The following is a 27,320-nucleotide window of genomic DNA, read 5'->3' on the forward strand; positions in this document are numbered from 1 at the left end:
CGTTCAGATAAGCTGATCATGCACGCCCTTCTGCGAGTTGAAACGTGAGACCAGCGAGCCAATCGCGATAGAGTTAAACATGCTAAACAAATGATATGCTGAACAATTAGAGGCTGAAACTTCATGAGAAGCTAATTCTGTAGATAGTCGCACAAGATCAAGCCATGAGGGATTCACCCCCATCACGCTTAGTTTCCACAGCCACAAAGGCATGACCGGTCTTATCCAGACCCTTCTCAGCCCGAGAATAGGCCTCTTCGCTACGATCAGTCAAAATAGCAAGTTCATCATCAGAAAGGACGGACTGATCGTTAATCTCAAACTGCTCAAATTCATCTTCTCCCAAAGCCTGACGCAGATCTTCAAGCTCTTGGGCATTGGCATTAGAGTCGAGCAAAGAGCGGAATTTGCCCTTCTGAATGACGAGCCGTTCAAGACGACGTTTGGAATCTGCTTTTTCGAGTAATGTTTGCTCCACAGTTCCCTTTGTGGCAAGTCTGTAGACGATGACGGGCTTCTTTTGTCCGATGCGGTGGGCTCGGTCTTGAGCTTGGAGATCTTGTTGTGGGTTCCAGTCGGAATCGAAGAGAATGACCGTATCCGCGGCAGTGAGATTGATTCCTTGTCCACCGGCACGAGTACTCAGTAGGAAAATCTTATGGGTCTTGGTTGTGTTGAATGCTTTGATTTGAGCTTGTCGGTCAGATTGAGCCATGGCTCCGTCAATACGACAGCAAGGCCAAGAGCGTAGTTGCGTGGCCCATTCCTCGATGATACTCAGTTGTGTCTTAAATTGAGAGAAAATCAGAATCTTGTGTCCCTTTTTCAAGAGATGTGGGACAAGACGGTCTAATAGAAGCATCTTCCCAGAAGCTGACACTAAGGATTCGTCTACTTCCGATGTCTCATCCGTCCAAGGCCAGTAGAAGTTGTGTGGAGAATTGCATGCCAGCCGAGCCTGCAGCACAGGGTTTTGCATCTTCTTTTGACCAATTTCTTTTTCTGTGGGCGATTGTCAGCTAGCTTTCAAAATTAAGGAGGATAACAGTTGACTCACTCGCAAGCTTGATTGTCTCGGCTCTTTCGATCTCCTCAAGCTCGGTATCACTTTTTTCAGGCTCCTCTTCTTCTATTTCGACGCCATTGTCAAGCATACGCAACCTCTTGTCAAACTCTCTATCGCCCATTTCTTTGTAACTTTGAGGACCACGGCGACGGCGACCAGAGCCGGTACTTCCATTGGGAGTGGAAGATCCACTTGATCGCACGCTCTTGTTCGGTGTATCAGATTCGCTGCTTTCTCGCCGGCGTTTCCGACTTGAAGAGCGAGATAAACTGGGGTTCTTGGCCGTCAACCGCTCCAATGCCTTTGTTTCGAGGTATTGACGACCAGTGCCGCTAAGAATCTCTCTGTAGAGTTCCTTTTGCTCCGATGTCAGCGGCGCATACAAAATGTATTCGCGCTTCTTTGGAAGATCGGTTTCCACATCAGTCTTGATTCGTCGTAGAAGGAACGGCTTTAATATGGAATGCATTGTTGTGACGAGGTTTCTCTTCCGGCGTTCAAGAACGTCTGCTTGTCCGCTGTCATCTAGAACAGAGGAAAAGTCGAACCAACTTTCGAAGCTATTCAAGTCGTCAAACACCTCTGGCAGGAGGAAATGCAACAAAGACCACAATTCGGAAATATTATTCTGCAACGGTGTTCCCGTGATGAGAAGTCTGTTGGCAGATCTATAGGCCATGAGTTCTTTAATAAGACGACAGTTCATATTCTTCAGGCGATGTCCTTCGTCCTGTGATTGAATTAGCCATGTTGATGACATGGGCAGTAAAGAGCTAGTACTTACCACCACAATGTATCTCCATTGATACTGCCCAAGGAACTTGCGATCATTCATACAAATCTCATAAGAGGTACACACAATGGGAAAGTCCATGTCACCTTGGTTGCGCATCTTCATGTGCTTGCTTCGGAGCTCTGCTCGTTCAGTCTTCGACCCGTGGTATAAGACAGTATTGATCTCAGGAGTCCACCTTTTGAACTCGTCCACCCAGTTACTGACGGTACTGAGAGGGGCGGCGATTAGAAAGGGCCCAGATACATTGTTTTCCTTCAAGAAAGCAATCATTGAGATGGCTTGAACTGTTTTCCCCAGTCCCATTTCATCGGCCAGAATACCAGAGAGGCCATTCATCCATAGCGTCTTCAGCCACTCAAGACCCTCTAGCTGGTAGGTGCGCATCTGGCCACCCGAAACCAGCGCTGGTTGTTGAGTCGCAACCAGATCCTGCTCACCTATAGCAGTTGGCTTTGACTCGTACTCATCCGCTGCAGTCTCTAGTACTTCCTGCACAGTGGGATTGTCGTCCTTGACCTCAACGTCGGCCTTTTTAAAATAGCTGGAAATAGTCCCAACCCCACTCTTCCTTGGGCGGCCTTTCTTCTGTTTTGGCGCATCACTAGTTACGGGCTCTTCTTCTTCCACTGCGGCGCCTGAGTTGCGGTTTCTCGTGCCTCGTCGATTGGTGGTCGTGGCTGCGGGTGTAGTTGTTGGCTTCTTCTTTTCTTCGTTCGCGGATTGTTGGCGCTTAATGGCTCGTTGGCGGGCCTCTTCTTGCTGCTTTTTCATCTTGTCTGACATGAGAGCGACAAATAACTTTTGACAAAAAGCCGGTTAGCACTGGATGATTCGTATCAGCCAGACTCAGTAGTCTCAATATGTAATCTCACCGAACTACTCTGCAGCAGGTGCATCAGCCCCTTGGCTTTGGCATCCATGCCCTCAATATCCTCATTCTTATCTCCTTTCTTCCCATCCTTTGAGCTATCACCTTCGTTGTCTGAACCAGGTTTCGTCTCTCCGTTTGTGAGTTCGGTCATCGGGGATGAGGGTATCGTCGATTCGGGCTGCAGGGTACCGGCACGTGAATCAGTTGGTGTGACTGTTGGAGACTCGGCTGTTGACATTTTGAATTCCTTGTAATTTCGAAAGCGATTGACTGAAATCAAGGAACAGTGTGCACAAAGGATCAAAAGTTGAGGATATGGTAGAACGTCATTCCTAGGGATGAGAATTCCTGGCAGAATCAGGGGTTCGCTTGTTTCCCGAGCGGGTGAGACTCGGAGAAGAATACAAATGGAAGTTGAAATTTATATCGCACTGGTGACACTGGCGACTGAATTTTCTCGAGGCTTTCCGACTGTGAGTAAATACTCGATTGTGAATTGCGAAGAGTGACTCGCGTGTTGGAACGCGGATTTTCGCGTCAGTGCACGGGCCAATATTAAATGGAGGAACGTCATTGCTCGTCTTGACAAGTCAAGCCTTCTTCAAGTACTCAGGTTGATAACCACTACTAACTACTCGTTATAAACTAATAAGTAAACAAGAACTCATGCAATGGAGGGACGTCGCAAGAATCACACTTTTTAATATTGGTACAACTTTTGTACACACAACTTTTGGTCTCATACATAGAATTTCCTCCCTTCATCTTCCATCTATAAGATTACATTTTGATTGTTGTGATGCCATAAATATTTTCAGAGCCTCAACAAGCACGTCCCATATCATTCCATCGAAGCCGCAGTCATGCAGTTGGACATGATCACAATAAGCGGTAGCCTGTTCGTGAGCTTGAAGCATTTCTTAGCCTTCCTCCGCGTCTGGACTCAAATCAATAAACTCGAAAATACCATTGTCTGAAATTTGCGGGCTAAGGGACAGTTGTGGTTTCATGCAGTGGTCTGCAAGTTGGACATTGGGAGGACAAGCAAATGTTTTGGTGGAATCTAGAACATCATTAACTTCGATGATTATGTCTGAGACACCATCATGAATATTATTGTACAAATCTCTGTCGGAAAACCCCGTCTGGTGCCTCATTGGGCTAAGGGTTCCCGGGAGCTCAGCTGCAATGAACTGGGGCTGTGCTTCGCCACGGAAAGCTTGCTTTTCACGCTCTCGTTTCGCATCGTCGATTTGTCGCTCGTATCGGTGTTGGGACTCAGATGGATGAATGTCATTCAGTGACCAGCACCCTCCAAGAGACCGTGTGACTGGAGAATCCTGTAAGTGGGATGTCACCTGCGTCCCTTTGGGCAACCTTGATGGGCTCTCATTGGTATGGAGAGGCAATGGTACATGAGGAGTATGTGTTGCTTGATTTTGAGCCTCTCGATCTCGTGCTAGCTTTATCAGCCTGTCGAATGGTTGATTGCGATATGCGAACGATAGTCGTGCCTCCTGCTTTGAACCAACGCGTAGTCGAGTGTACTCGGAGATATTCACTGATTCTGTTTCCCTCTTACAATTTTTCTCACGAACTCTCTTTCGCGCCTCCAGGAATTTATCTCGCTGATAGAATGGTGTGTGTTCTTTCCATGTCTTCAGCGGGTGATTGTCGATATCTTCCCGGATAAGGTCTCGCGGGTTGATCGTCAAGTATGAACCTCCTTTGGAGCACATGCTTTTGGCAAAGGAAGGCAGTGCATTGAATGAGGGACCAGGAGCACAGTCTCGAATCGGTCCGTGAGGACTGATATAACATTCCATTGGTAAGGTCCAGTTATCTTTCCACTGAAATTTCTCTGGAAAACTTAAGGTCTCAGTCTGCTTTTTAGAACTTAGCTCAACCATTGGACTAGCCCATTCGCCTGCCAACTTTTCACTTAGATCATGTTGGCGGAGAAACTGTCGAGCTGCTAGTATGTCATCTGCCCGGCAAAATTCGAGTTCAGGGTCAGTGATCTCCAGGATTCTGTTGTGATATTGTCTCGATATTTTTCGAAGAACCAATTGATGCGGCACTTCATTTCTTCTAAGAATACTTTGGTCAATGCCCATAAGATGAGTCAATTGTTGTTCCCGCATCTTGGCCAAGGCCTGATCTTCACGATATATCTGTTGACTGCGTGTGTTAAGATAACGAGACAAGTTCGCTCGATCCTCTCCGATGATGTCTAATTTAATGCACATATTGTCCCAGTTGTAGATCTTGAGGAGTGCAGTTGCAATTTGCAGTTGCATCGCCGGCTTCAGGTCCTTCCATGTCGGGTCGATAATCTATTCAAGTGCATTCAGCATCTTCAGCATCAAGACAAAGGCATCTACAGAGACTTACTTTCAGACCAAGTGTGATTTGATCGTCAGCGTGCTCATAGTCGGTGTCAGAAACGCTAAGGTTGTCTGTCAGGTCAAACACATTTTCGCCTGCGGCTGCCATTGCCACCATATTGTCGTTGTAGGTTTGATTGAAACCACAGTTGCTCGTGCCCCAGTAAACACAAGGAGGGTCGTGTAACTCCCTGGCCGCTTGTTCGTTTAATCCTTGTTGGATGGTCGTTCGCTCGATGAACTGTGAAGCTGGGAGAACCGAACAAGCTGCAGGGGGCAAGGCGGGATCAAATTCAACAACCTCGGGGTTTGTTGTGATAGTGACTCTGCGCGAAATGGATGTTTTGTCTTGCGAAATAAAATTTTGGGGACAACACGAAGCTGATACTGATATCTCGCGCGCTAAGCGCATTGAATCCAATAGCGTCGACGTTCTGGTCTCAGATTCAGATTCACCGAATCTGACTGGGGCATAGATGGTACAGCGTAGTTGTCGGTCACTGCTCATGTTAGACGGACCATTTCTGGTAGAGTGAGTGATTGTCTTTCTCTTGCATTGAAATAATCCACAGTATAACAATAGCAAGTTTGTATGATAGACACTGCTACGGCGGCCACGCCGGTGTAAAATTGTCAGAGGTCCGTTGGTACGGAACTCGAAGAGGAAAGTAAGAGATAGACCTCAGAGGTTTCCTGCACACTCAGCAGAGCTTAATATGTGGTTTTGTAAGTATATGACCTGTATATCGACAAAGACAAAGTATTGAAGCGGGATGATGGAACGGGCACGACACTGAATATAGATGACAATATGAGAATAATTCCGATCTGTTGCGTAAACCCTGCGATTGAAGGATAAATGAATGAATGCTGCAGGGCAGTAAAGGTTTGGTGAGTGAGCGGTATTAGTTTGAGGGATCGATGGCTCATAGAAGAAGATAAAAGAGGTAGGGCGAAGGGAAAGGGAGGCGAGGTGAAGCGGAGTGGGTTAAATTCAGACAGTTCAACAGCGAGTTTGGAAGTTGCGATTGTCCCAAGCACCTGCCAAAATGCAATAGCTATCAGTATGACATTAGAGCAGACTGAATATAGGATTATGAGTGATGGGCCATCAGTTCGAGGTATAAGCAGAGGCACGTTTACTAAACTCAGTAGTACTGAGTAGAGACTGGTTTATATATTGAGAATCAGGATTTGAGGGAAAAAGAGTAGCCAAAGCGAGCTGGGTATTTCCGAATTATCAAACGGATGTGGGACAAATGGGCTGTCTTATAGTGTAGTAGTAGCCATCAAAGAGGAAAATCCGAAGGGACAACACGACGCCAGCTCCCAGTGTAAATGCCAGGTGTGTGCGCCAGAAGAATTTTTGTAACCAAGCCATCCATGAGGGAAAGATAAATCAAGAGATGTTTTGAAGCGAGGGGTTTTTGATAGTCTATGAGTAATTTGATTGGAAATCTAGATCACACGATCCTGGAAAGGGGCCACTGGTTTGCGATCCAAGAGAGAGGCAACATCATCATCAACATCCATCTCGCAATCGGCCATTCGTGTATCTTCAAATTGGCGATCAGCAAAGCTTCGTTTCTTCGCAAGCATGACAGGAGGTATAGGTGGAGGTGCAAGGGTAGTAGCTCCTGTCTGGATATTTGCACGTCGAGTACGCTCGACATCACGCTTGGCGGCAAGGATAGACTCAAAGGAAAAAAGAATCTGAGCCATAGGATCATCAATCGAAACACAAAATCGGCGCTGCTGAGCCATTGCTTTTGCATGCGCAGTGTCCATGTTGAGCATTGCCATTATGTAGGCGATAACCACACCCGCAGATCGCTCATTGCCGGATTCGCAGAAGACCAGAACTTTCCTTGGCTGGGATGAATGAATTTGCATAGCTGAAATACCACTTGGGGCCACATCTATACCTGCTAAATGGTCATTGATGCGCCTAATGGCCCTCGGGAAAGTAGATATGAGCTCTTGGTTATCAAGAACATCTACTGTGTCGGCTAAGATGCCAAGATCAGCCGCGGCTTTGTCACCAGATACAAGACGCGCGTGGGCGGAGTGGGTGTTTCGAATTCCTAGAAGAAGTGTGAAGCCCTGGGATCGAAGATATTCTCGTTCGCGCAAGCAGGATGAAGGCCCCAAGGCTAGGAACGGAAATATGAACTGGGCTTCTCGCCGCATTCCATAGTTCCATTGTGAGAACTTGAAACGACGCGTAAAACCATCAAGTTTCGCCATATTGAAAAATCCGGGACAGACGAAATCACCCTCGGGAAAATCGTGGGTATTAGCATTGAACAGTTTGGCGTCAACCACGACGACGTCACTGCCATCGTCCTCTTCCGAATCAGCCCCCAGGTGAGTAAATAAACCGCTCGGAATAGTTCGCCCACTAGTGTGTTTTGGCACTGTGGCATAGCCTTGTGTTGGGACATAATGAGCTTGCTCGCTCATAGACATAGGCATTTCCGTGGAGGAAGGCATGTTGAGCGGCATGTTGACAATAGGGCCGAAGAAAATGTATGAGATAGAAAGGAAGAGATAAGCCCTGGAGACCAGGAGAGAAATTGTCTCAGAGAAAAATAGAAGGCCAAATTTGAATGCAGAATCCCTCACTCTTTCATGGCGAGGCTCACGTGGACAGCTTCTATAGAACGAAATGAGGGAAGGAACGACCCTGTCAAGAACGACCGGCCATTGCCTGCCAAATTGAGAGACTTTGGAGTGCCTGAGGATTTCCTCGTGAAGCGCACGTCGTTTATAGTCAGACTGGATCTTTGCAAGCACCAGATCAATGAGTTTTGAAGTGCAGTGCGGTGCTAAGACCTATCCAGGCAACGAGGGGAGGTTGGATTTAGGTCGCTTTCCGCTTAGGTAAGTCGCGTAGATCCCAGCGTCATCCATTATGCACTACGACTTCCTTTCATAGTAATGAGTTCGATGTGACTACTTTCTTCATTCAATGAGTTCTCAGGCGGTGCTTTTTGGAAGGAAGAATGTAGTTGAGCAGGAGTGGCCAAATTTGGAAGAGTACTGGAATTCAGTTATATTTTCAGCCGCATGCCAAAGTGTCTCAAATTGCTACGCAACTCAAGCAACCGGCAGTCCAACTTTGGAGCTTGAAAGTCTTGAAGACTTTCAAGCTCCATCATCCTATTCATAACCAGATAATATCTCCAAGTATTTGATTTAGCTCTAACGCACAGGTCTTATCAACTTTGGTATATAGTACTACCTTACTAGTGTAGTGGGGGAATATCGGCCTGCCTGCCAGCATAGGGATTATGTAAAGTAATTGGCCTGATTTGGAAGGCAAGGATAAAAGGGAGCTTCCATGCTAGTTTCTAGATATCATCCTTTCATATATCAACTACACCAGTTACAGTCTATTCGAGAGAGTGCTAGCAGATAGCCCTAGTTGGGGTGTTGTTTACCCTCATCCTTCTACCCCATTCGGCCTGCACGTACCGACCGTGCTGCCTCGAACATCCTATCCCGTTACACTAGGTAGTAGTAGCATGGTAGCACTAAGAAGCCCAAGGCTATAACTACTAGTTATAGGTATAGTATACCTATATAGTATATAGCCTTCGAAGAGCGTCGGAATATAGCCCGATTGTTATGATCTCGTTCTCGAGAACCCTGGATGGTTCGAGACAGGACCTTAGCAAGCAGCCAACAATCCAAATCTTTTCCTAGGGTTTATCTGTAGGTCAACCGTGCAAAGACTGCCCGAGGATAGCGACGTATACCTATATGCATAGGTATGCATACTACTAATACTCAACAAATGCAAACCAGCAGTTAATTAGTACATTACGCCCAGCGATTCAGGAGTTTCAGATCATATTACACATCACCGCTACTGCCCAGGTAAGTGGCGATGAAGGCTTGACTTGTCCTAGGGTCCAAAGTTGAATGATCCTCTACCTCTAACTATAAATATACAGTTAGATCATATGTTGGAACATATAGCTCGAAGCCTTAGAAAATTTCGTTACTAGCGGCATGAATAGAACTCATACCATGTACTAGTAGAACTCAGGAATCTATGAAAACCAGAGCAACAACCCAACCAATATGATAACCCCCCAAACTCACATGCCGCAGCCACTTCCAGTATGATGACACGAACGTCCGAGCACAGGCGGCGACCACATCAAGCGATTCACTTACCACATCAGGTATAGGCGAAGCTATTCCGTGTCTTTGAAGGAATCTTGGCCCTGGCCCCAAGCGTCTAGTTCCGCAAGACGAGGCTCCGCACGATATGACGTGAAACGGAGTTCTCCCTTTTAAAGCCGAAGATGCCGTGTCCGCATCGTGTCAGGATGACTCGTGTTTGTCAGCATACACTAGTCTCCGAAGTGAGTCATTCGTGTCCCCGAGATTCCCGTTGTAGCCTCGTTTTGTTGGGGTCAGGCGAATGATCAAGGTGAGGCTAGATGAGGCTAGACGGTCTACCGGGTCCGGATGTTATACTAGGTTGGGGGCCAGAGTTGAGTCGGATGCCTGAGGTTGGTTGCCTGGATTCCTCAGAGAATCATGTGGTTGTAACTAGTGGGTGTGGCTGGTGATTTTTTGCCTGAATCTTTGAACCATGCACTAGTTACATATAATACCGAGGTCCTAGTAAACAGATACTAGCAAATAAAGCTACTTGGAATTGATTAAGTAAATACATGAGTTATCTAGAGTGGAGTTCAGAGATATGATGATGTAGATCGAGTTCCTCCAAGCGTCATTCCAAATTTGACGGTTACTATTAAAAAGATTGACCCTAGAAGGTTGTTGAAGCCTTGATCGGCGGGATATGATGGAAGATAATAGGAGAGAACAACAATGTAATGAGAAAAAAAGGTTGAACAGTACACCTGGGGGTATATGAGGAAACCCTAAACTAGTAACCTCCACTGGGAAACAATAACGCCTGACCCCGGAGGGCGTCAAGCACAAATAAAACGCCATAATACCGTATCGACTTGTTGGGAGTATCAAATCACCAACTCTCAAAGCCGAACCCAGATGCAGGGAAGCAGGAGCAAAACAGGAAAGGGAAAAGATCAAATATCCATACAGCCTAATTTCTTGCTTCGGCAAACGCCCACAGAATGCGACAGAAAGAGGGAGAGCGACACATAGGAAAAATATTGCTACCGATTATTACACCTGCGGAGCGGCAGCCTGCGGAACAGGAGAGATGGCTTGCGCGAGTGTTTGGGGCTCGGGCTCTGGTCCAGGGGGCTGTGGGATGGCTTGTTGGAGGGTAGTCACGATACGCTCGAGGTCTAAGAGACGTTGGTCTTTTTCTTGAACCTCACGACGCAGTCGCTTGAGTTCGTTGTGTAGATCGAGGCTAGTTTCGTCGGTCTCTGGTCGGTCTCCATTGGGCGACTCATGTCTTCGCTTGATACCGGCAGCGGGGAGCGAGTTTGACCGGACACCTTCGAGTTCATTTCCATGATCCCAAGGACTATCGAGCATGATGGACGGCCCATCGTCGGTGTGCATGTGACGGCGGCGAAGATGTTCGCGTAAGTTCTCTTGGCGTGTGAATCCATTGCCAGTGCTGCGGTTACAATCGGAATATGGACACATCAAAGGCTTCTTCGCGTCGGTGTTCTTTTTATGGACTTCGCGTTGATGGCGAAGGAGACCGCCGGAGTACGTGAAACCTTGGATCTTATCGCAACCGGGTTCATAGCATTTGTAGGGACGGTCGTGTTTATCCATATGTTTACTGCGATTAGAGTTAGCGATCATGCCTGAGATGGAGTTGCAGCGTCATGATACTTACTTCCATTCACACGGACGGCGAAATGTTGGAGGCGCAGTCTGACAATCCATATGATCGCAATAAATTTGACCTTCAGAGTTCTTTGGGGGATCCCGAGCGCGTCGGACAGATAGTCGTGGACGCGCGCCCTCCACATGCTGAAAGGCGGCGGCAATAGACGTAACGGGTTGTTGTTCGTTCATTCTGGCGATTGAGGATAGTCCCTCTTGGGCAGAGGCAAGCACGGAAGCAGCAGTCGCACCGTGCTGAGCTTCACTTCGCGGACTAGGATAGTCAGACCCGTCTCCCATTATCTAGATCGTACAGATAGACCCCACACTCAAAGGAGGAGAGAGGAGGGGATAGGTAGATGAGATGAAAAGTACCGGAACAAGACGCGTCAACCGATACCTTAGGGGGGAGGGGAAATGTAGACAGATAAAGAAGAATAAAAAAGCAAATACGATCAAGAGATCGACAATCGGGAAGGAAAGGAAATGATGGGGTTCAAATAAGAGCTTGATGACGATGGCTTGCAAGTTGAGAGAGATAGGAAAAGTGCCAAATTTTTCAGGTAGCAAATCGGTGCCTTAAGCCCTTATTTATAGGGCCGTAGTTCCACGCTTGCGGCAAAGAAAAGTGTGGCTGGGTGGCGCGCGTATGTGGCGCGGAGTTACCGACCAAAGCTGAGCTGCATATGCAAGATGTAGTAACCGATTCTTCACCTTTCTAGATCCGAAAAAAGAAAAGAAATTTAAAATTTTATTGAGTAACGTGCGAAAATCTCTTTCTTTCTACAGGGACCGCGCAGGGAGGATGAGTTGTTCGTTTTAATATCTCCACCATCAGCCACATTAAGGTTCCCCTTCTCAGCCTGACTAAAACTGTGGCAAGAATAGAGAGTAATGACTCATATCTACACCAACGAGCATCTGGAGTCCACGCCAAACCGGTAGGATCAACTTTTAGGTTCTATGCCAACAGAAACCGGCCAGGCAGCCATGCTCCAGTCGGAAGGAAAAGACAAAGACTGGCTTTGCAGGGAGATCGTGCATTCTGATCGCCACACCTGACAAATCTACTGAACAACTTGGAATGCCCTGGGGATTCGCGCAGTGAAGCGGTAAGTCCGTGAGGTGATGTAAACAGCACGTGACCCCACTTTCAGCCTGACCAGGCAATCAGGCATCAATCTCGGGTCTATTAAGCGCGGCCACGACAATGCAATCCCCCTGTTTCCATAGAATTGGGCACTTCCGAAATAATTAGGCTGCCATAAATCTAGGAGATTCAAAACCGGATCTTCCGCTGCAAGAGATAGCATTGCGAATAATAGGGCTATGCATTCTAAACATAGTGGCCAAAAAGTGCGCCTGTAGTACTGTAGTTCTTGTCGCTGCTGCGCAGTGGGTACAGATAAGTTGCTTGTACCTAGGCTACAGGATTCACACTTGCCGATGTTACAAGCTACTGCGTGGCGATGGCATCGAACTTGCATCGTGAAATCTCATGATTAGCCCTGGGTTTCGACTTAGGGATCTCCGGGGTAAGAAGATCAAAGCTTCAGCCCGTCTACCCCGAGACCCTACCATTGGCCAAGATGGTCTAGTACCCATTGAATCTCCTCCGCCACCACGTCCGGACGTGTCAAATGAACGTTGTGACCACAATCTGGCAGATGAATTAGATGTGTGTTCGATGAGAGCTGAAGTTGTTCTTCCTTCAGTTCCTGGTCAATCAATGGCCATCGTTCAAGCATTGCTCGAAACGCCTCTCTCTGTGCTGTTGTCCCATTGCCTGCCTCGATTCCCGCCTGATAAATACGTTCAAAGTCCTGTGTACTACAGCGAATCACACTCAGCGGTCGATCCCGCATCACCTGATTCTGAAACTGGAGTTTTTCACCGAGCGTCCGACAAACTAATCTGAGCGTATCGTTGTTAGCCTCTGCCTGGGCAGCAATAGTCCCACGCGAGATGTCGATTGCTCGTGCTCTCCACTCATCTCGCGATAGTCGTGCATCTTCCCGAAGACCTGTAACCTGCGCCACTCTTAGATCCCCCAATACAGCATTTATATTGGGATCAGGGATACGAAAGTAGTCACATTGGCGTTCGGTGGAGCCATCAGCAAGAACCATGCCAGCAACGTCATCTCCATGTAAGTGGAGATATTCGCGAGCAATTATAGCACCGTAGGAGTGGGCAACTAAAACTAGAGGAGGTTTCAGTTGCATTGTTTCGAGAAGGCTGTGTAATTCCTCTGCAGCTTTAATGGCCGGCGATTTCGAGTTCTGCGGAGAAGCCGAATCATCTCGGAGAGGACTGGGCTCACTACGGCCAAGGCCGGAACGATCGTATAGTAAGATACGGCATAACGAAGAAACCAGCGGTGAGACGGCTGTGTATGAAGCAGCAACGTCCCCGGCACCGACAATGAAGATAATCAGTGGATCCCCCGACTTACGCGGCGGTCCAGTAATAGAGACCCATAGACTGTGGGTGCCGATGGATACCAGCGAGGAACCTGTCTCAGTCGCCCAGTCCCGTGGCAGTGCGAGTTTCATTTTGGATTTAGTTTTTAGGATGATTGATACGGAGTAGATAAATTGATTGAGGTGGGGGAATGTTCTAGCCCTAAGTTTGTCAAATGCGCGTGTGTGGAGAACGGAGATCAATTTGGGGGCCATTGATCCTCCCCGCACTTTCTAGGCTACTACAATACAGTCACTAAATTAAGAAATACTCTATTCCACACTGATGTTCATGATGTATGGTGGTCAACCGACGATGATATTCGAACAACCCACATGTTTTCCACAACCTACAAATCACTCACATAATATCTCAGGGAGGTACCTTCCCCCAAGCTCCTTCGCTGTTGATTTATTTGGCCGCGTCTCGCAACGACAGGGCTTTATCAAGGTCCCCGTTCGTTCTAGCCGACTTCCGGCGTTAGGACCTACGTTCACTTCACTTTTCTTCTGTGAGAACGAGATAGTTCGTACAGAAGGCTTACTGTACTTATTTCATTTCCCGGGTTATTTTCCGGTAGTAGTCCCGAAATATTTCCAATCGGCACTAAGAGGGCTAGCTTTCTTAACACCTCTAGACGCAGGCGGCCCTAGCCAGACTTCAATTTTAGACAGTAGCTGAGAAATCGATGTACATCGTTAGGCGTCATGCGACAGAGGACTCTGGCGGGACGTTCCATTTGGGTAGCGCATCTATCTTCGTAGCTTTGACTCGGTAATACCTACATCTTACGTTACTAAAGCTCCTCACTAGCGTTTCTAAGCCTAGGCGTTAGTTCACTTATACTAGCGAGCTCGATTCGTTTATTCCCAAACTTCATGCTTTCTAGCCGTCTATAACCAAGGGGAATATTTTGGATATCTTCATCAGTGTCATTGTTTGAGTCGTCGCTATAACCTGCCAAGAAGCTGAGCTTGGATGGCGCGCAGGACGTTGGCAAGAGAAGAGCTCGCATTCTGGTTTTGCATGGAGCACAAAAATAACGACCAGCGTCTAAAAAACTTGCTCGCTTGTGACTATATAGTATATTTCATAATATTGTCTCGTTGAACCATCAAATCAAATCAAATGCGCATGCGGCCGCTCAACAGACTGCTGTAGTGGAGGAATATCGGCCTGCCTTCCAGTAGGAGGATTATGTAAGGGAATCGGCCTAGTTAATTTTGAAGGGAGCTTATATACATTCATTTAGATAGCATCTTTAGCATCACCTAGAGAGTCAATTATATGAGTTCCAGCCTATTCGAGAGAGTGTTAGCAGATAGCTTTAGTTGGGGTGTTGTTTACCCTCATCCTTCTGCTCCATTCGACCTGCACGTACCGACTGTGCTGCCTTGAGCATCCTATCCCGGTACACTAACTTACCTACTTCCGCGTGGCTTAAGTACGGCTGAGAGGACAGGAAGCCCTGTTCTCCACATCCTATGGTCGTATATACTTGTTAGCCCGGTATAAGAGAATATATTCTCGTGAGAGGAATAGTAGTAGGTGCTTTTTGCTCTGAATGCTGTGAGTTCTTATATGGTCATGGACGGTGTGGTAGTTACTATCAATCCGTTCGGCCCAGGAAATTACATCTGACTCAGACCCGCTAGTCTGCTGGACAGGTACCGGTCTTTCTTATTTACCACGGTAACTTCATTGGTGAAACACAACCTGCTGTGATCTATATATGTTGACGAAGCGGAAGGTGTACCAAGTTACGAAGGTTGATCATGAGGGTGAGCCGGGCTTCCACGAAATACCGAAGGCAAGAGATGAGCGCCTAAGGCGTTAGAATTAAAAATTGGCGATTCCTTGACACTTACTCTTGACTACAAACTGCGTCAGTTTGACATATGCTACGCAAGAATAAGAAGCCTGGGGTTTGATGGGCTAAACCTGACCCGTATATGCTGCACCGAGCTCTATTCTAGAATTTCATGGAGGTCCTCTTGCCGAAAGAAGTACGACTTTCACAAAATAAAAGAAGAACAGAAAGGCCTTCTTGCAAGACTTGAGGATTCAGTCTCTGAATTTCAGGCGGAGTTCGATGTCTGGTATGTACAGATAGTCAAATCTCTGTCACACAACGATGAATTTGATCCTCAGCATAGCGAGAAACGAACAAGCCTGGTGTCTTCTTTAGGATTTATGAGATTGGAATACCATTTCCTGTATAACCTGTTTGCCCCGAAGTAAGGGTGGTTGAGAGTGTTTCTGAAGATACTATCTGCAAGTAGAAACCGAACACAGGCCTAGCTTCTGCGATCACAAGTGAAGAGCACATAGTGTCAGTTAGATGGAGATACCAATGTAAGATATGGAAGAAGCAATATAAACCTAAATAATGAAAGTTTTAATGAGATACAGCGAAAAGCAACTCAGAGCAAAAGCAAACTTGGTTAAACTGGAGATCAACCGCGCTACAAGTACAAAGCAACGTAGGATACTGTATTATGCGCTCACAGACTCTGTCCTACTCCCCCTCTTACGTGGGGAGAGCGACCTTCGCGCTCGTCGGCCGATTGACTTCAGCCATTGGCGTCCTCTGATACGCACCTCTGGGTCCTTGCAAAGGCGCTGGCTTTGAAAGGCCTTGATGTTTTCCATGAGCGCTACAATAGCGTTGCAAAGCTCGGTCAGAGTCTCCCGAGGCTTATTAGTCTCAAATAATGCCGCCACTATATATTCTAGTGGTCGGGTGAACTCAGGGCCTTGTAGTGGCAGACGGGGCAAGTCGAAGCAATCTTTCAGCTTCTCAGTGGCGTATCCACCCCTCTGGTCGAACTCAGATTTGGGGTAAATCTTCTCCATTTCAATCCCCCAAACACCGCTGTGCCACATAATACAAATCTGATTGCTTGGAAGGGGAAGCCTGAACGTCTCAACGACGTAGTCTGCCAGGAGTGCCGCCTCCCATCGAAACCGAATCGTGGCCTCGAGCATGTCTTTGTATGTATTGTCCAGGCCTTTGTAAAACTGGAAAAGACGAGCACTCAATGCCACGTGATCGAAGTGCGTCCAGTCTCCTGGACACGTATCCTCATGGAAGATCCTTGCCATCTCTTTAAGCCTCCCATGGGCCATGTGGTCTGTCATAGTATCTACGATACCCTGGCCCTCCGTGGCTTGCACCCCACCACTCTTGTTTGGGCCTGATGCAATAAAGCTGAGGTTATGAGGGTCGGGGTTCCTCATGTCACGTAAGTCAGCTGGCCCAGTGTACAGATAGGGTTTCAGTTGATCCCACCGCTCTCTAAAGTGAACTAGTGGGATACCTGTTCTTCCAGTCCAGGAGAATGTCCATTCGTCGTTCTGTGCACTGAAACTGAAGTTCTGAAATCCCCCCGAGCCGTGTGATCGAGTTTTGGCATGTATCCAACACCGACTGACAGAATGCATTATATGTGTGGGTTTGGCGTTCGGTTGGCGTGTCTGGCTGGAGGGCACCTTCGTCACGTAAGTCGTCACGCTGGTCAGCGTCTAGCAAAGGACTTGTAGCGCTAGATAGAGTTTCTATCATTGTACTGGCAAATACGGACCCACATGTGCGGCCGATACTAGCTGATGCACACCAGGCATTAGCTTGACCATTCCTGGCATCAGTTTCGTGAGAAGCAGCCGCCAGCGCAGTGGTGTTAAGCTCTGGCGTGATTGCCCACCCTCCGGAGTAGCAAGCTGTAGTTGCGAGGGTGATACGTGCACCTGGCTCAAGTACGGCTTTCAAAGCGAGAATACTGAGACCCTTCTTTCGTTCACCGTCATCTAGGAGGAGGTGATGGTTTGGGAGTCCATGACAGAAAATCAGAAGGAGGAGTGGCGCGTCTGTTCTCTTAGCCAACTCTGATGCTCGCTTGGCTTCAGAAATGAATCTATCGATCATTTCAGACGAGCGTACGACTGTGACATCCGTCAATTTGTTGCCGTCGAGCATATCACGGTCAAGGCAAACCTTCCGTTCTTCGTACGGATTCCCATGTAAGTAGGGTCCGTACTTGTCGATCAGTTTATATGGGTCGGCTGCCGTGAGCCAAGTTTGTTCTTTGCCTGTGTCTTTAAGGAGATAGTTGAAGGCATAAAAATCGGAAATAAACCACCCGTCATCACGTATACCTGCGGAGGCGACAGTTGGGTGGGTAGCTGCAAGAACAATAGTATTGTCGCAAATACATGGCAATGTTGAGGAGGTAAATGTCGAACGTAGGTATTTGCTGGGGGATTTGATGTGGCCACCTCTGACAAGAGATTGTTCTCGCAATGGTGTCTCCATGACGTAGATAGGCTGAGTTTGATACCTGTGAGGTTGAGGTCAATGAATGAACTGGTTTCAATCACAATCTCGAATGATTGGTGATTGTCCTCGTATAGTATTCAGTCCGCTTACCGAAGTAGAAGTGATGGATTGAATCAGGCACTGAAACCCACAGAATACAGAGAACAGACAAAGCAGGAATGTACGTAAATACAGGATGCCAATATCAAACTCCAGAGATGAAGCAGAGATAGACGTCAGTTCAGAATCGTCGATTCAAAACTCCAGTAACGGATAGAAGATCACGTAGAGATGCATATCAGCCAAATATCGTTGATTCAAAACTCCACATGAGATAGAATACGGCGATAGATTGTTCCTAGCTCAAGGAGAGATGAGTAAGGCACAGGAGTTGAGAGACGTAGATGAAAACGTAAAGATAGATGTAGATGTGAGGGCTAATCTTCAATCAACGTAGTTCACTACTGGCGGCACCCGTTCTGGTATATTGTACTTAGTCATCCCATCACTATTCAATCATACTTACTAGCATAACGTATTCTGGTAGCACGTCCTGATTGTCGATGACGGGAATATCACGTCCGGTACAGGGGTCACTTATTTACTTGATAAATGCACAGATTGGTGAAGGCGTTTACTCGCCCTAGGACTACGGTAATTGAAGTCACCCTGTGGCGGAAGGCTACGATGGAAGAAGGAAGAGAGAAGATGATTCATTCGGTATGAAGATCACGATGCTACCTTGGCTGGATGAATTTGATACCCGCTGCCCCAATTTCATACTAGCGGTCATCTTTGACAATATATTTCAAAGATTACAGCGATTTATCTATAATACAGTGCCCGGACTTTAGTTTGAAACTACCCCCTATATTCTGCCGTTTTTTCTGCCGTACCAAAACCTCAGTAGAATATAATCAATTAATACATATTATTGAGTACCTCTTGTATTATCTATTATTCTAAATTCTCTGAATATCAAAGTGGAATTAAATATTTGGATCGTCGGCACATTTATTTTACTGACAAGAATATTATCTTACTTCAAAATAATGAAGAGATATAGAGATTTCTTTTTCCCGAGTAGGTATCCCACTCGGAATACGGAAAGGGGTGGGCGGTTCAAACGAAAGTCCTGCCACTGTAAGGCCATATGTATAAAGCTACCCTCAAGTCTGTACAGTCTACTAGACTGTACAGACTGAGGCTGTGAGAATTGTGTTGTAGATAATACAGATATTCCGAGAATCTCTGTTTGGAGATAGCCACCGTCGGATATCTTCGTCTGAAGATATGCCGTATATATAATTAATATATTGTTGTAGCAGTTTGTTACTGAAATCTATATTATTGAAACTAGCTGTGTTGTTTTGGAAACTATATTGGCGGAAAGACCCTGACACAAATCCAAATATTGTATAGAAAGCAATCTGTTATTCTCCAGAATTTATACCGAATGGTTTGGATCTGTTTTCGCCATCCTGAATTTACTGGTCGTGTTGCGGTACTGGATTCCGGTAAAAATGAACTCAGGATATAATATTTTGTTGCTGATTATACCGTTGCCAGTCAGATCCAGTGTTCGAGCAAAGATCGAAGTAGTATCTCTTGTTGCATCGCCGCGGCCACACACTCTCCAACAACAAATTCGATGTCCTGGTCCCTGAAGCGTTTGTCGACTTCCCAGCCAACAGTGTTCGCCCAGTTGCCGGATAGCGGATAACCCCGAACTTCACAGGCCAAAAATGCTATATATCTTCATCACTGGCGGATTTCCGTTCGGAATTCTGATACTCCTGATCTTCACACGCGAATCCACATCTGTCCGGAATCTCTCGTAAGCACCCCTGTGCGAAGCCAAGATAAGTACGACAAACAAAGCTTCGTCCGTAAGGCGGAGTACATGTACTGACTGTTTAACAACTTCAAATTCCAACTCTGAAATGCGAATTCGGCATAGGTACTAGAATATCTTAAAGCGTGACCTTGCTATGCACCGGCAATTAATGAGCAAATGAATACTGGTCTTGATTGTGAAAGAAGACGGCAACTAGCTATCTGTGTAAAGTAGAGTGCTAGGAAGAAGCGAGCCCGAGAGGCGAAAGAAAATTGACAAAGTCGCCTGTCAAGTAGCTACCGGACTCTTCGTGGACAAGTAACCGATAAGATTTTGCAGGCATGGGCTCTGAATTCAATATCAATACCAGCTCCACAGAGCCCACACATCACCGTGAAAGATAGTATATCGACACGATGACAATAAGTGTGATATTGGAAGAGCCAAGGGAGGCATGCTAGTCTTGAACAGATGAGAACCAGTGTACTCAAGCATGAGCGCACACGGAGGCCGGTTGTAGATAGAAGTAACTGGCTAGTCTCGGTCTCACTGATCTGGAGCCTAGTTCGGTATGGAAGATAAGGACGGGCAAGACTCTGGTGGAAGTAAAGCTAGCACTTTCGTGCAAGATTCTTGTTCCCCAGGATAATAGACTAGGTCGGACCTGTTGGAGGTGCCAAGGCATCTAGTGACATTTTGAAATTCTTCAATCAGTCGTAGTTACCACCAACCTGGCTAGCAAATGCGGTCGAAACACTGCGGGCATCATCATCGTCGTGAACGTTGACTCCAGGGCGAGTAACGCGAATGCTGGCTGAGCTGCCGCCAAAAATGCTACCGTTATCCGCAACACCGGCGCGATAGGGCTCACGTCCACCGGATTCCACATAACGCTTCAGACGGTCAGACTGGCTGAGACTTGGCTGCTTGTTCATATCATTGATGCTCAAGCCTGCCAAGCTCACTCCACCTTGGTCGACATTCCTTCCATCGACAATGCTTCCAGTGACATCGGATTCGGTAGCAGCCACAGACTCCCCAGCAACGCTTGGAGCGCCCTTTGCCCGGCCACCATTAGCTCGGCGACCTCCAGATAACGACGGCCATTGGTAAGCAAAGTTTTGGAACATTGGCGGGTATCCAGAGGAAGGCAAGCCCACGCCACCCAGGGTGGAAGAGTGAACCGAAGAAACATCATCTGGGATATAACCGACGACCGAGCCAGAATCATGATAATCGTTGCGAGGACCGTTGCGACCATTCAGAGCAGCGTTATTGACATTGGAGGCTTGGTTGAAAGGCATCTGGAAACGCTGAGGGCCTCGGTAGGCCTGCTTGGGTCGGCTGAATTGGATAAGAGACTCTTGCAGGTTCGATAAAGGGCCCTCTACCAAACAATGCGCTTCCTTGAAGTGCTGCAGAAGGCTATTCCACAAGGGATGCTTGGAAAGCACCTTGGGGTTACCTAGGATGACCAAACCGTAACGGGCTCGAGTGAGGGCGACGTTCAGACGACGAGGGTCACTCAAGAAACCAATACCCTGATGTTCATTGGAACGCACACAGGAAAGAATGATGTAATCCTTCTCTCGGCCCTGGAACGCGTCAACAGATGCAGCTTCGATTTCCTTGTAGTGCTCCTTCTTGAAAGTTCCATTCGCCTGCATGGAGCTAACGATGTAGCTGCGTTGTCCCTCATATGGAGTGATAATACCAATATCCTTGGGCTGAATTCCTGCCTTGAAAAAGCGAGTGACAATCTTCTCGACATTTGTAGCCTCCGTGCGGTTGAGGTAAGAAGTTCCCGAGGCCGAAATTTCCTCGTTGCCCAGATTCGACCAGAACATCATGGGACTGTCAATCATTGGCCAGGGGAAGTCAACATCGCGTCGAAGACGGTCCTGTTTGGTGATACCGTTTTGCAAAGAGCCTTCGTAGAACATATTTGAAGGGAACTCCGAAAGGCATGGGTGCATACGATACTGCACATTGAGTCGAATAGGAGAGCAGCCCAAAATGACTAAACGCTCGAACAAGGATTGGTTGAGTCCAGCCTTGGCCGCCTTCTTATTCATGATGACAGGTCCAAGCTGCTGATGATCACCGACTAGAACGACTTGCCTACAGCCTAGGACCAGTGGGATCATGCACTCTGGCTCAGCAGATTGGGTCGACTCATCAATCAAAACGGTTCGGAATTTGAACTTTGAAAGACGGGGATCACCTGCACCAACGCAAGTACAGCAGATGACATCGGCATTGTTCAAAATCTCGCGCTCCGCAGAGCGAGTCAGCTGCTTCAAACGTTTCTCATCCTGACTGGAAAGTTCACCCAACTCTGACTTCAGCTGGTTTAGTTTCACCAATTCAATGTTGCTGTCATTCAAGCGCACTTGCTCATGCAGAGAAAGGAACCCTACAGGGGATTCCACATCCTCTCGAGACTTGGCAGTGACTCGCACGGTTTTCAACCCGGTCCGGTGAATGCGCTCACAAAGCTGATCAACGGCAACGTTGGATGGGGCACACACCAAAACAGTACCTCCACTGATCTTTGATAGATGGTAAATGATAGTAGCGGAAGTAACAGTCTTACCCGTTCCGGGTGGGCCCTGAATCAAACTCAGTGGTCGCTGTAGGACGCTCTTGACGGCATTGATCTGACTGCTATTCAGATCGGGAAGACCAGGAGCGCTGAATTTCTTTGGGATCTGTGGCTTCATAGGGCCCGCTGTAACTTCATGACCAAGAAGGCGGTGGAAAATGTAACCTGAAACACTCATTTCATCCACGGCGAATGTCTTCATAGCGAGTTGCATGCGGTCAAATGAGGTCGACTTCCACACATAGTCGGCGGTGAAGTTGTGTGTACATTCTGTAGGGACAGACTTGTGATCACCTTTGGAGCGCAATTCGATAGTAACTTCATCGGACTGATTATTGGGGATTTTGATGACATAGCCGACTCCTTCCCATTTGGAACGTAATTCTCCGGTGTATTTCAAACGCATTTCGTCGCCAACTGCGAGTTTGACATCTCCAAGTTCCAATTTGGGGAGAACAAAACTTGCGAGGTGTTTGTTGTTCAAACCGAGATCCCAACGCACGACGAGGCCATCTTGAGACTGAGATTCTTTGAGTTTGCGGTCATAATCGGCCTCAATTTTCACAAGCGGGCCAAAAATGTTTTGATATTGGTAAGCATCATCGTAACGCAGGAGAACTGGGGCAGGCTCATCATCCACGGCTGTAGCCTTCTCCAGATCGTCCAGAGTTGCTTGGGAGTTCTCTTTCCACATCTCTTCAAGTTTGGCAATCAATTGCGGGCTGAGATGACGAGCTCGGAGCTGTTCTTGGTCAGTTGGCGCACCTACAAGCCAAGGCAAAAAGGAGCGGTCTTCGATGAGTGGTTGCCAGCGCGAAGTATCCCAATTCATATCCTTAGAAGATGGCATAGCCGCACATGGCTGACGACAAAGAAGGACCACAACTGTGTCTGACTTTGCGGGGATAAACCCGAGCAAGAAGACATTCTTCGTGCCACAATTGTAACATTCAAGGATTGTATCGCCTAGAGAAGAGTCTGCGTGAAGTTGTACTTCTTTGTGACGAGCGCGAACAAGGTGATTGACAATATGAGAGGAAGATGTGTTGCCACGGGCGCTGCAGAACCATTTGTTGCAAGAAAGACATTTCACGACACTGCTAGGGTTGTGAATACCACAATACCTGAGACCATTTCGTTAGTATCTATGACTATGACTATCCGCTTCCTCCCTAGTATATTAGAGAGGAAAAGCCTTGGTTTACTCACGCGCAGGCATGAGCCGGGAGCTCCTTCTCTTCCTCCGCATATCCCTCGTCTTTCGGATTTCCGTTAAGTGGGCCACCGACAGTACTCTCTAAGTCATCATCGTCTAGGATATCTGAGACATCATCTTCGTCATCGTGTCGACGAGGTCGAGCTCTGCCGAAAGCAGCCGCATTATGGTCATCCAGGTGGGAGTCATCTGCGAGCACGCTTTGGTGGGTATCCATGGCAAATGTATGTTCTCAAGGGAGGGTCGTGGGCGTGAAGAACGAGAATTCCAGGCTGTACCACAATAACGAAACCATATACTCAAAGCCAAGAGGAAGTTTTTCCAGACGTAATCAAATGAGTGTGGCGGACAATTCGGTCATTCAGTGCGATGCTTAAAGGCCCGCGCTGACTGTGTGTACCTGAGGGGCAAAGGAACGGGGATCTATAGAGAGCCAAGTCAGATTAACAAGTCTAAGAATCACAACAACAGAAGCCAAACTGACCTTTAAATCCAGCTCTTTGTCCTAAAAGGCCCGACAAAAGAAAGTCGAAAAGTCTGGGTGAACAAAAAGCGTCTCCGCAATCTGCGGTTCGGATTCTCTATCGGTGGGATCCCACTACGGTCGACTATTCGGACCATTCGTGCAGTCCCCGGAGTTTGGCAGAAAAAAAAAAGTTGCCGCGATTCGATTGTCTTGCGAAGTTCATTCATTGACTTGTTACATACTTCACACATATACACAATGTTGGTATGTAACTGCTGTTTCTTTCTTTTTTTCGAATCTATCGCATATGCTAATTCCTTTTATAGCGCCGCCAAGCCCGTGAACGTCGTGATTATCTCTATCGGAGAGCGCTGCTACTCCGCGATGCTTCTATCGCTGAGAAGCGAGCCCAGCTTAAGGCTTCTTTGGCCTCTGGAAAACCTTTAGATCCCGCAATCGCAAATGACAAGTCGCTTCGGGAGGATTTCAAGTATGATGAATCTAAGGGTCAGGATGGTGAGGTGGATATCGACGACGAATATGCGTTGACATCCGGCGTGATTGACCCCCGACCTCTGGTCACCACATCTCGTTCACCCTCTGCTCGCCTTGGTGCTTTCGCCAAAGAAGTTCGCCTTTTGTTGCCAACTGCGATTCGCCTTAATCGTGGAAACCTTGTTCTTCCCGACCTCGTCTCCAGCGCAACCTCCGCTTCCTTGACCGATATGATCCTGCTGCACGAGCACCGTGGTACTCCTACTGCTATGACCGTTTCACATCTTCCTCACGGCCCAACAGCTAGCTTTTCGTTACATAATGTCGTTCTTCGTGCGGATATCCCGAATTCTGCTCGCGGTACTGTATCGGAGAGTTACCCACACCTGGTCTTCGAGGGCTTTACGACCAAACTGGGTGCCCGCGTTGTCCAGATTTTGAAGCACCTTTTCCCGCCTCGTGAAACTGGAAAGGTTGGAAACCGTGTTGTCAGCTTCGTCAACAAGGAGGATAGTATTGAGGTGCGACACCACGTTTTCGTCAAGACTGGATACCGGGACGTTGAACTTGCTGAGGTCGGACCTCGTATGACGATGCGACTCTTCGAGATCCGGGGTGGTACCCTCGAAAAGGGCTCCAGTGGTGACATTGAATGGGCTTTGACACAATACACAAGGACTAGCAGGAAGAAGGATTACCTTTAAAATCCTCACGAATTTGCATGATAGTGTATTGCAGGCGTGTGAAAGATGTGGTATATGGGATTTCTTTTTGGCAGAATATTGGTCATCAAAATGGCGCATCGGTGTTAGGGTTTTTAAAATGGTTCATCTTTGGCCAATTCATGTATTCAAATTATTCTTTGATCTTGATATCAAGATCTCGTGAGTTGTGGCAGCCTGTTTATACGTCCTCTTAATGGTATAGAACAGAATCAACTACGATCATTCACATGAAAATAACCGTGCTTTTTTCAGTACGGGTTTGCATCCCCAATACCACTAGCAGTCCCTCCAGACACATTATTATACATAGGATCGATTCCTAAATACTCAAACAAACACAACTTGAATATCCCATACAATCCTAGTTTATGTATAAATATTCGGTGCTCTGGCCTCGCCCTGAAGTTGACCACGCGGGACCAGCATTGGCCATGATGATTCGTACGATCCTTCCTATGCTAGTTTACTAGTCCTAACAATAATATTGCCTATATCAATAAAATTCAAGCTTCTCAAATCAACCGTCTCGAAAAAGTCACTTAAGAACAACCGAAGAAACTTGCAAGTAATTAGAAACGCCACAGGGCAAAATTCGCAGGAAAATTCAACGGCGCTGTCACTTGCCAACGAAAAGAATTGATAGAAAAAAGAAGCAAGAAAAAAAAAGAAGAAGAAAGAAGTAAGACAGCATAGTTACTTCTTTCTTTCACTCGCCTAGAATATCATGCTCGATCTCAAATCAATTGTTCTCTTCTCCGGGCTTCATTTCCCGAGTTACTTATTTGACTTACCATCCTCGGTGCAAGTTAAAGACCTAATTAAATCCTCTCTCACGCTGTCTTCTTCATCCTTCTCTTCTTCAGTTGGTTTCACGCCGTCAGAAATCTCGAGGTCCTTTGATATGAGTGATGCCAGTAAAGCATGATTTTGACTCAGTTCCTCGGAGATAGCAGCAAGATCAGTGGACTGTAAATTGGAATCGTCTGTCATCAAGCCAGATTGGCCATGTATATCGGCTCCGCTTGGACCTGTTGGTTGCTGCCAGCTCTTGAGGTAATCAGTGAAAAGATTCGTATGTGTCTCCATGTGGTACCAACCCTCGTGGGGAGGTAAAGGTTCTCCATCATCGTTGCATTTTGGAGGAGGCAGCTTCTCGGTTTTTCGATCAGCCCATTCGACTCCCGTTTGCTCTTTGAAAAACTCCATAAATTTTTTCATAGCGGCCGAGGGATTCTTGAGTGGTGGAGCTAAGAGCTCAACTTTCGACAGTCCAACCCGGCTATATTTGGCGTAGGTGGCATAGGTGGGACGTTTCGCGATAGATTGAATGATCTGTAGACCGTTAGTATTCCACTGGTATGCTTTTTGAAGTTCATTAAAGCATACTGCTAGCTGATATTTCTCTCGCCGGTGTGGGGGATTGCAAGTCCTCACGAGGGTTGCTTCCCAGATGTCCCCATCATCAGGTTCGTGGTAAGGTCGACCTGGCAAATGATCATGTTATCGAGAACGCTCAAGAAACTTATTATGTACTACATACGCATACCTCGAGGTACGCCTTTCGCACCCTTTCTCGATAGACGCAAGAATGGATCCCCTAATGATGCGGAAGTCAGTAAAATGTCTACTTGTCATACAGAGACACTGGCACATCCTCGTACATGGTTTCTTTTGTGGAGTCGGTGACGGAGCTGGGTCAGGGGGGTTTTCCAGATATAATAGTTTCCCAGATGTAAGGAGCCTCCTTCAATGGTCGACGGGTTTTAGACAGCAAAGAGTCCTCGAGCCAGTCGAAGTTCACGATCTTTACCTTTTTCAGGGTCTTGGCTGTTTGAACTATAGCATTTATCAAATCCACAGCTCAATTAGAAACAATCACGCGCGATATATACCTTCTGGGACATTCTGTATGTATGCCTCTTTGGTGGTGACAAGATGAGTAGTCCTGCCGTCAACGTCTTTAGTGTATTCTCCACCATTTGCTCTCACCCATCCGGGGATCTTGTCTGCGTCTTTCAGCTTGCCAACTGTGCAAAGCCTCACTCTCTCAAATGATTTGCCCATGTTGATTCTGTTTAGTGAGATATGATAATGATTCAGCGGGTGTCTTGTAGCCAACTGGGTAATCGAGCACGAAAGCGCAGCTCGAGGAATGAAATGATCAAAATCGTTGAAATTGAGATACGGTTAATGAAGGATACGAAGAATGATACGAAGGTGAAAGTGAAGATTTGTCAAGGAAAGTTGAGTTGACTAGGAAAATCAACGTAAAGTGACTGGGG

At 47.0% G+C, this 27,320-nt stretch overlaps 10 protein-coding genes across 10 annotated transcripts; 1 reads left to right on the top strand and 9 right to left on the bottom strand.

The window, feature by feature from the left end:
* Positions 1-157: 157 nt before the first annotated feature.
* On the bottom strand, positions 158-2,971 carry N7469_008316 (putative SNF2 family helicase/ATPase PasG; the record flags this gene model as incomplete). Its single annotated transcript, XM_056647234.1, has 4 exons — positions 158-1,002; positions 1,058-1,796; positions 1,851-2,660; positions 2,735-2,971. The coding sequence occupies 4 exons, from the start codon at positions 2,969-2,971 to the stop codon at positions 158-160; spliced, it is 2,631 nt and encodes an 876-aa protein (XP_056498785.1).
* Positions 2,972-3,653: 682 nt separating this feature from the next.
* N7469_008317 (uncharacterized protein) lies at positions 3,654-5,628 on the bottom strand (the record flags this gene model as incomplete). The annotated part of the gene is made up of 2 exons (XM_056647235.1): positions 3,654-5,069; positions 5,128-5,628. The coding sequence occupies 2 exons, from the start codon at positions 5,626-5,628 to the stop codon at positions 3,654-3,656; spliced, it is 1,917 nt and encodes a 638-aa protein (XP_056498786.1).
* A 950-nt stretch (positions 5,629-6,578) lies between these two features.
* Positions 6,579-7,625, bottom strand: N7469_008318 (dual specificity protein phosphatase family protein; the record flags this gene model as incomplete). Its single annotated transcript, XM_056647236.1, has 1 exon — positions 6,579-7,625. The coding sequence occupies one exon, from the start codon at positions 7,623-7,625 to the stop codon at positions 6,579-6,581; it is 1,047 nt and encodes a 348-aa protein (XP_056498787.1).
* Positions 7,626-10,292: 2,667 nt separating this feature from the next.
* N7469_008319 (putative C2H2 transcription factor) lies at positions 10,293-11,216 on the bottom strand (the record flags this gene model as incomplete). Its single annotated transcript, XM_056647237.1, has 2 exons — positions 10,293-10,869; positions 10,927-11,216. The coding sequence occupies 2 exons, from the start codon at positions 11,214-11,216 to the stop codon at positions 10,293-10,295; spliced, it is 867 nt and encodes a 288-aa protein (XP_056498788.1).
* Positions 11,217-12,490: 1,274 nt separating this feature from the next.
* N7469_008320 (alpha/beta fold hydrolase) lies at positions 12,491-13,471 on the bottom strand (the record flags this gene model as incomplete). Its single annotated transcript, XM_056647238.1, has 1 exon — positions 12,491-13,471. The coding sequence occupies one exon, from the start codon at positions 13,469-13,471 to the stop codon at positions 12,491-12,493; it is 981 nt and encodes a 326-aa protein (XP_056498789.1).
* A 2,404-nt stretch (positions 13,472-15,875) lies between these two features.
* On the bottom strand, positions 15,876-17,691 carry N7469_008321 (uncharacterized protein; the record flags this gene model as incomplete). Its single annotated transcript, XM_056647239.1, has 2 exons — positions 15,876-16,677; positions 16,700-17,691. 2 exons carry the CDS (start codon positions 17,689-17,691, stop codon positions 15,876-15,878), a joined length of 1,794 nt encoding a protein of 597 aa, XP_056498790.1.
* Positions 17,692-20,241: 2,550 nt separating this feature from the next.
* Positions 20,242-23,569, bottom strand: N7469_008322 (putative regulator of nonsense transcripts; the record flags this gene model as incomplete). The annotated part of the gene is made up of 2 exons (XM_056647240.1): positions 20,242-23,260; positions 23,346-23,569. 2 exons carry the CDS (start codon positions 23,567-23,569, stop codon positions 20,242-20,244), a joined length of 3,243 nt encoding a protein of 1,080 aa, XP_056498791.1.
* Positions 23,570-24,076: 507 nt separating this feature from the next.
* Positions 24,077-25,017, top strand: N7469_008323 (snoRNA-binding rRNA-processing protein IMP4; the record flags this gene model as incomplete). The annotated part of the gene is made up of 2 exons (XM_056647241.1): positions 24,077-24,082; positions 24,145-25,017. The coding sequence occupies 2 exons, from the start codon at positions 24,077-24,079 to the stop codon at positions 25,015-25,017; spliced, it is 879 nt and encodes a 292-aa protein (XP_056498792.1).
* A 795-nt stretch (positions 25,018-25,812) lies between these two features.
* Positions 25,813-26,701, bottom strand: N7469_008324 (uncharacterized protein; the record flags this gene model as incomplete). The annotated part of the gene is made up of 3 exons (XM_056647242.1): positions 25,813-26,522; positions 26,585-26,610; positions 26,676-26,701. 3 exons carry the CDS (start codon positions 26,699-26,701, stop codon positions 25,813-25,815), a joined length of 762 nt encoding a protein of 253 aa, XP_056498793.1.
* A 33-nt stretch (positions 26,702-26,734) lies between these two features.
* On the bottom strand, positions 26,735-27,102 carry N7469_008325 (uncharacterized protein; the record flags this gene model as incomplete). The annotated part of the gene is made up of 2 exons (XM_056647243.1): positions 26,735-26,874; positions 26,931-27,102. 2 exons carry the CDS (start codon positions 27,100-27,102, stop codon positions 26,735-26,737), a joined length of 312 nt encoding a protein of 103 aa, XP_056498794.1.
* Between the last annotated feature and the right edge of the window lie 218 nt (positions 27,103-27,320).

The sequence above is a fragment of the Penicillium citrinum genome (assembly GCF_028827155.1).
Source record: "Penicillium citrinum strain IBT 23319 chromosome Unknown utg000007l:1.0-2040159.0:1.0-2041076.0, whole genome shotgun sequence".
Lineage (NCBI taxonomy): Eukaryota > Fungi > Ascomycota > Eurotiomycetes > Eurotiales > Aspergillaceae > Penicillium > Penicillium citrinum.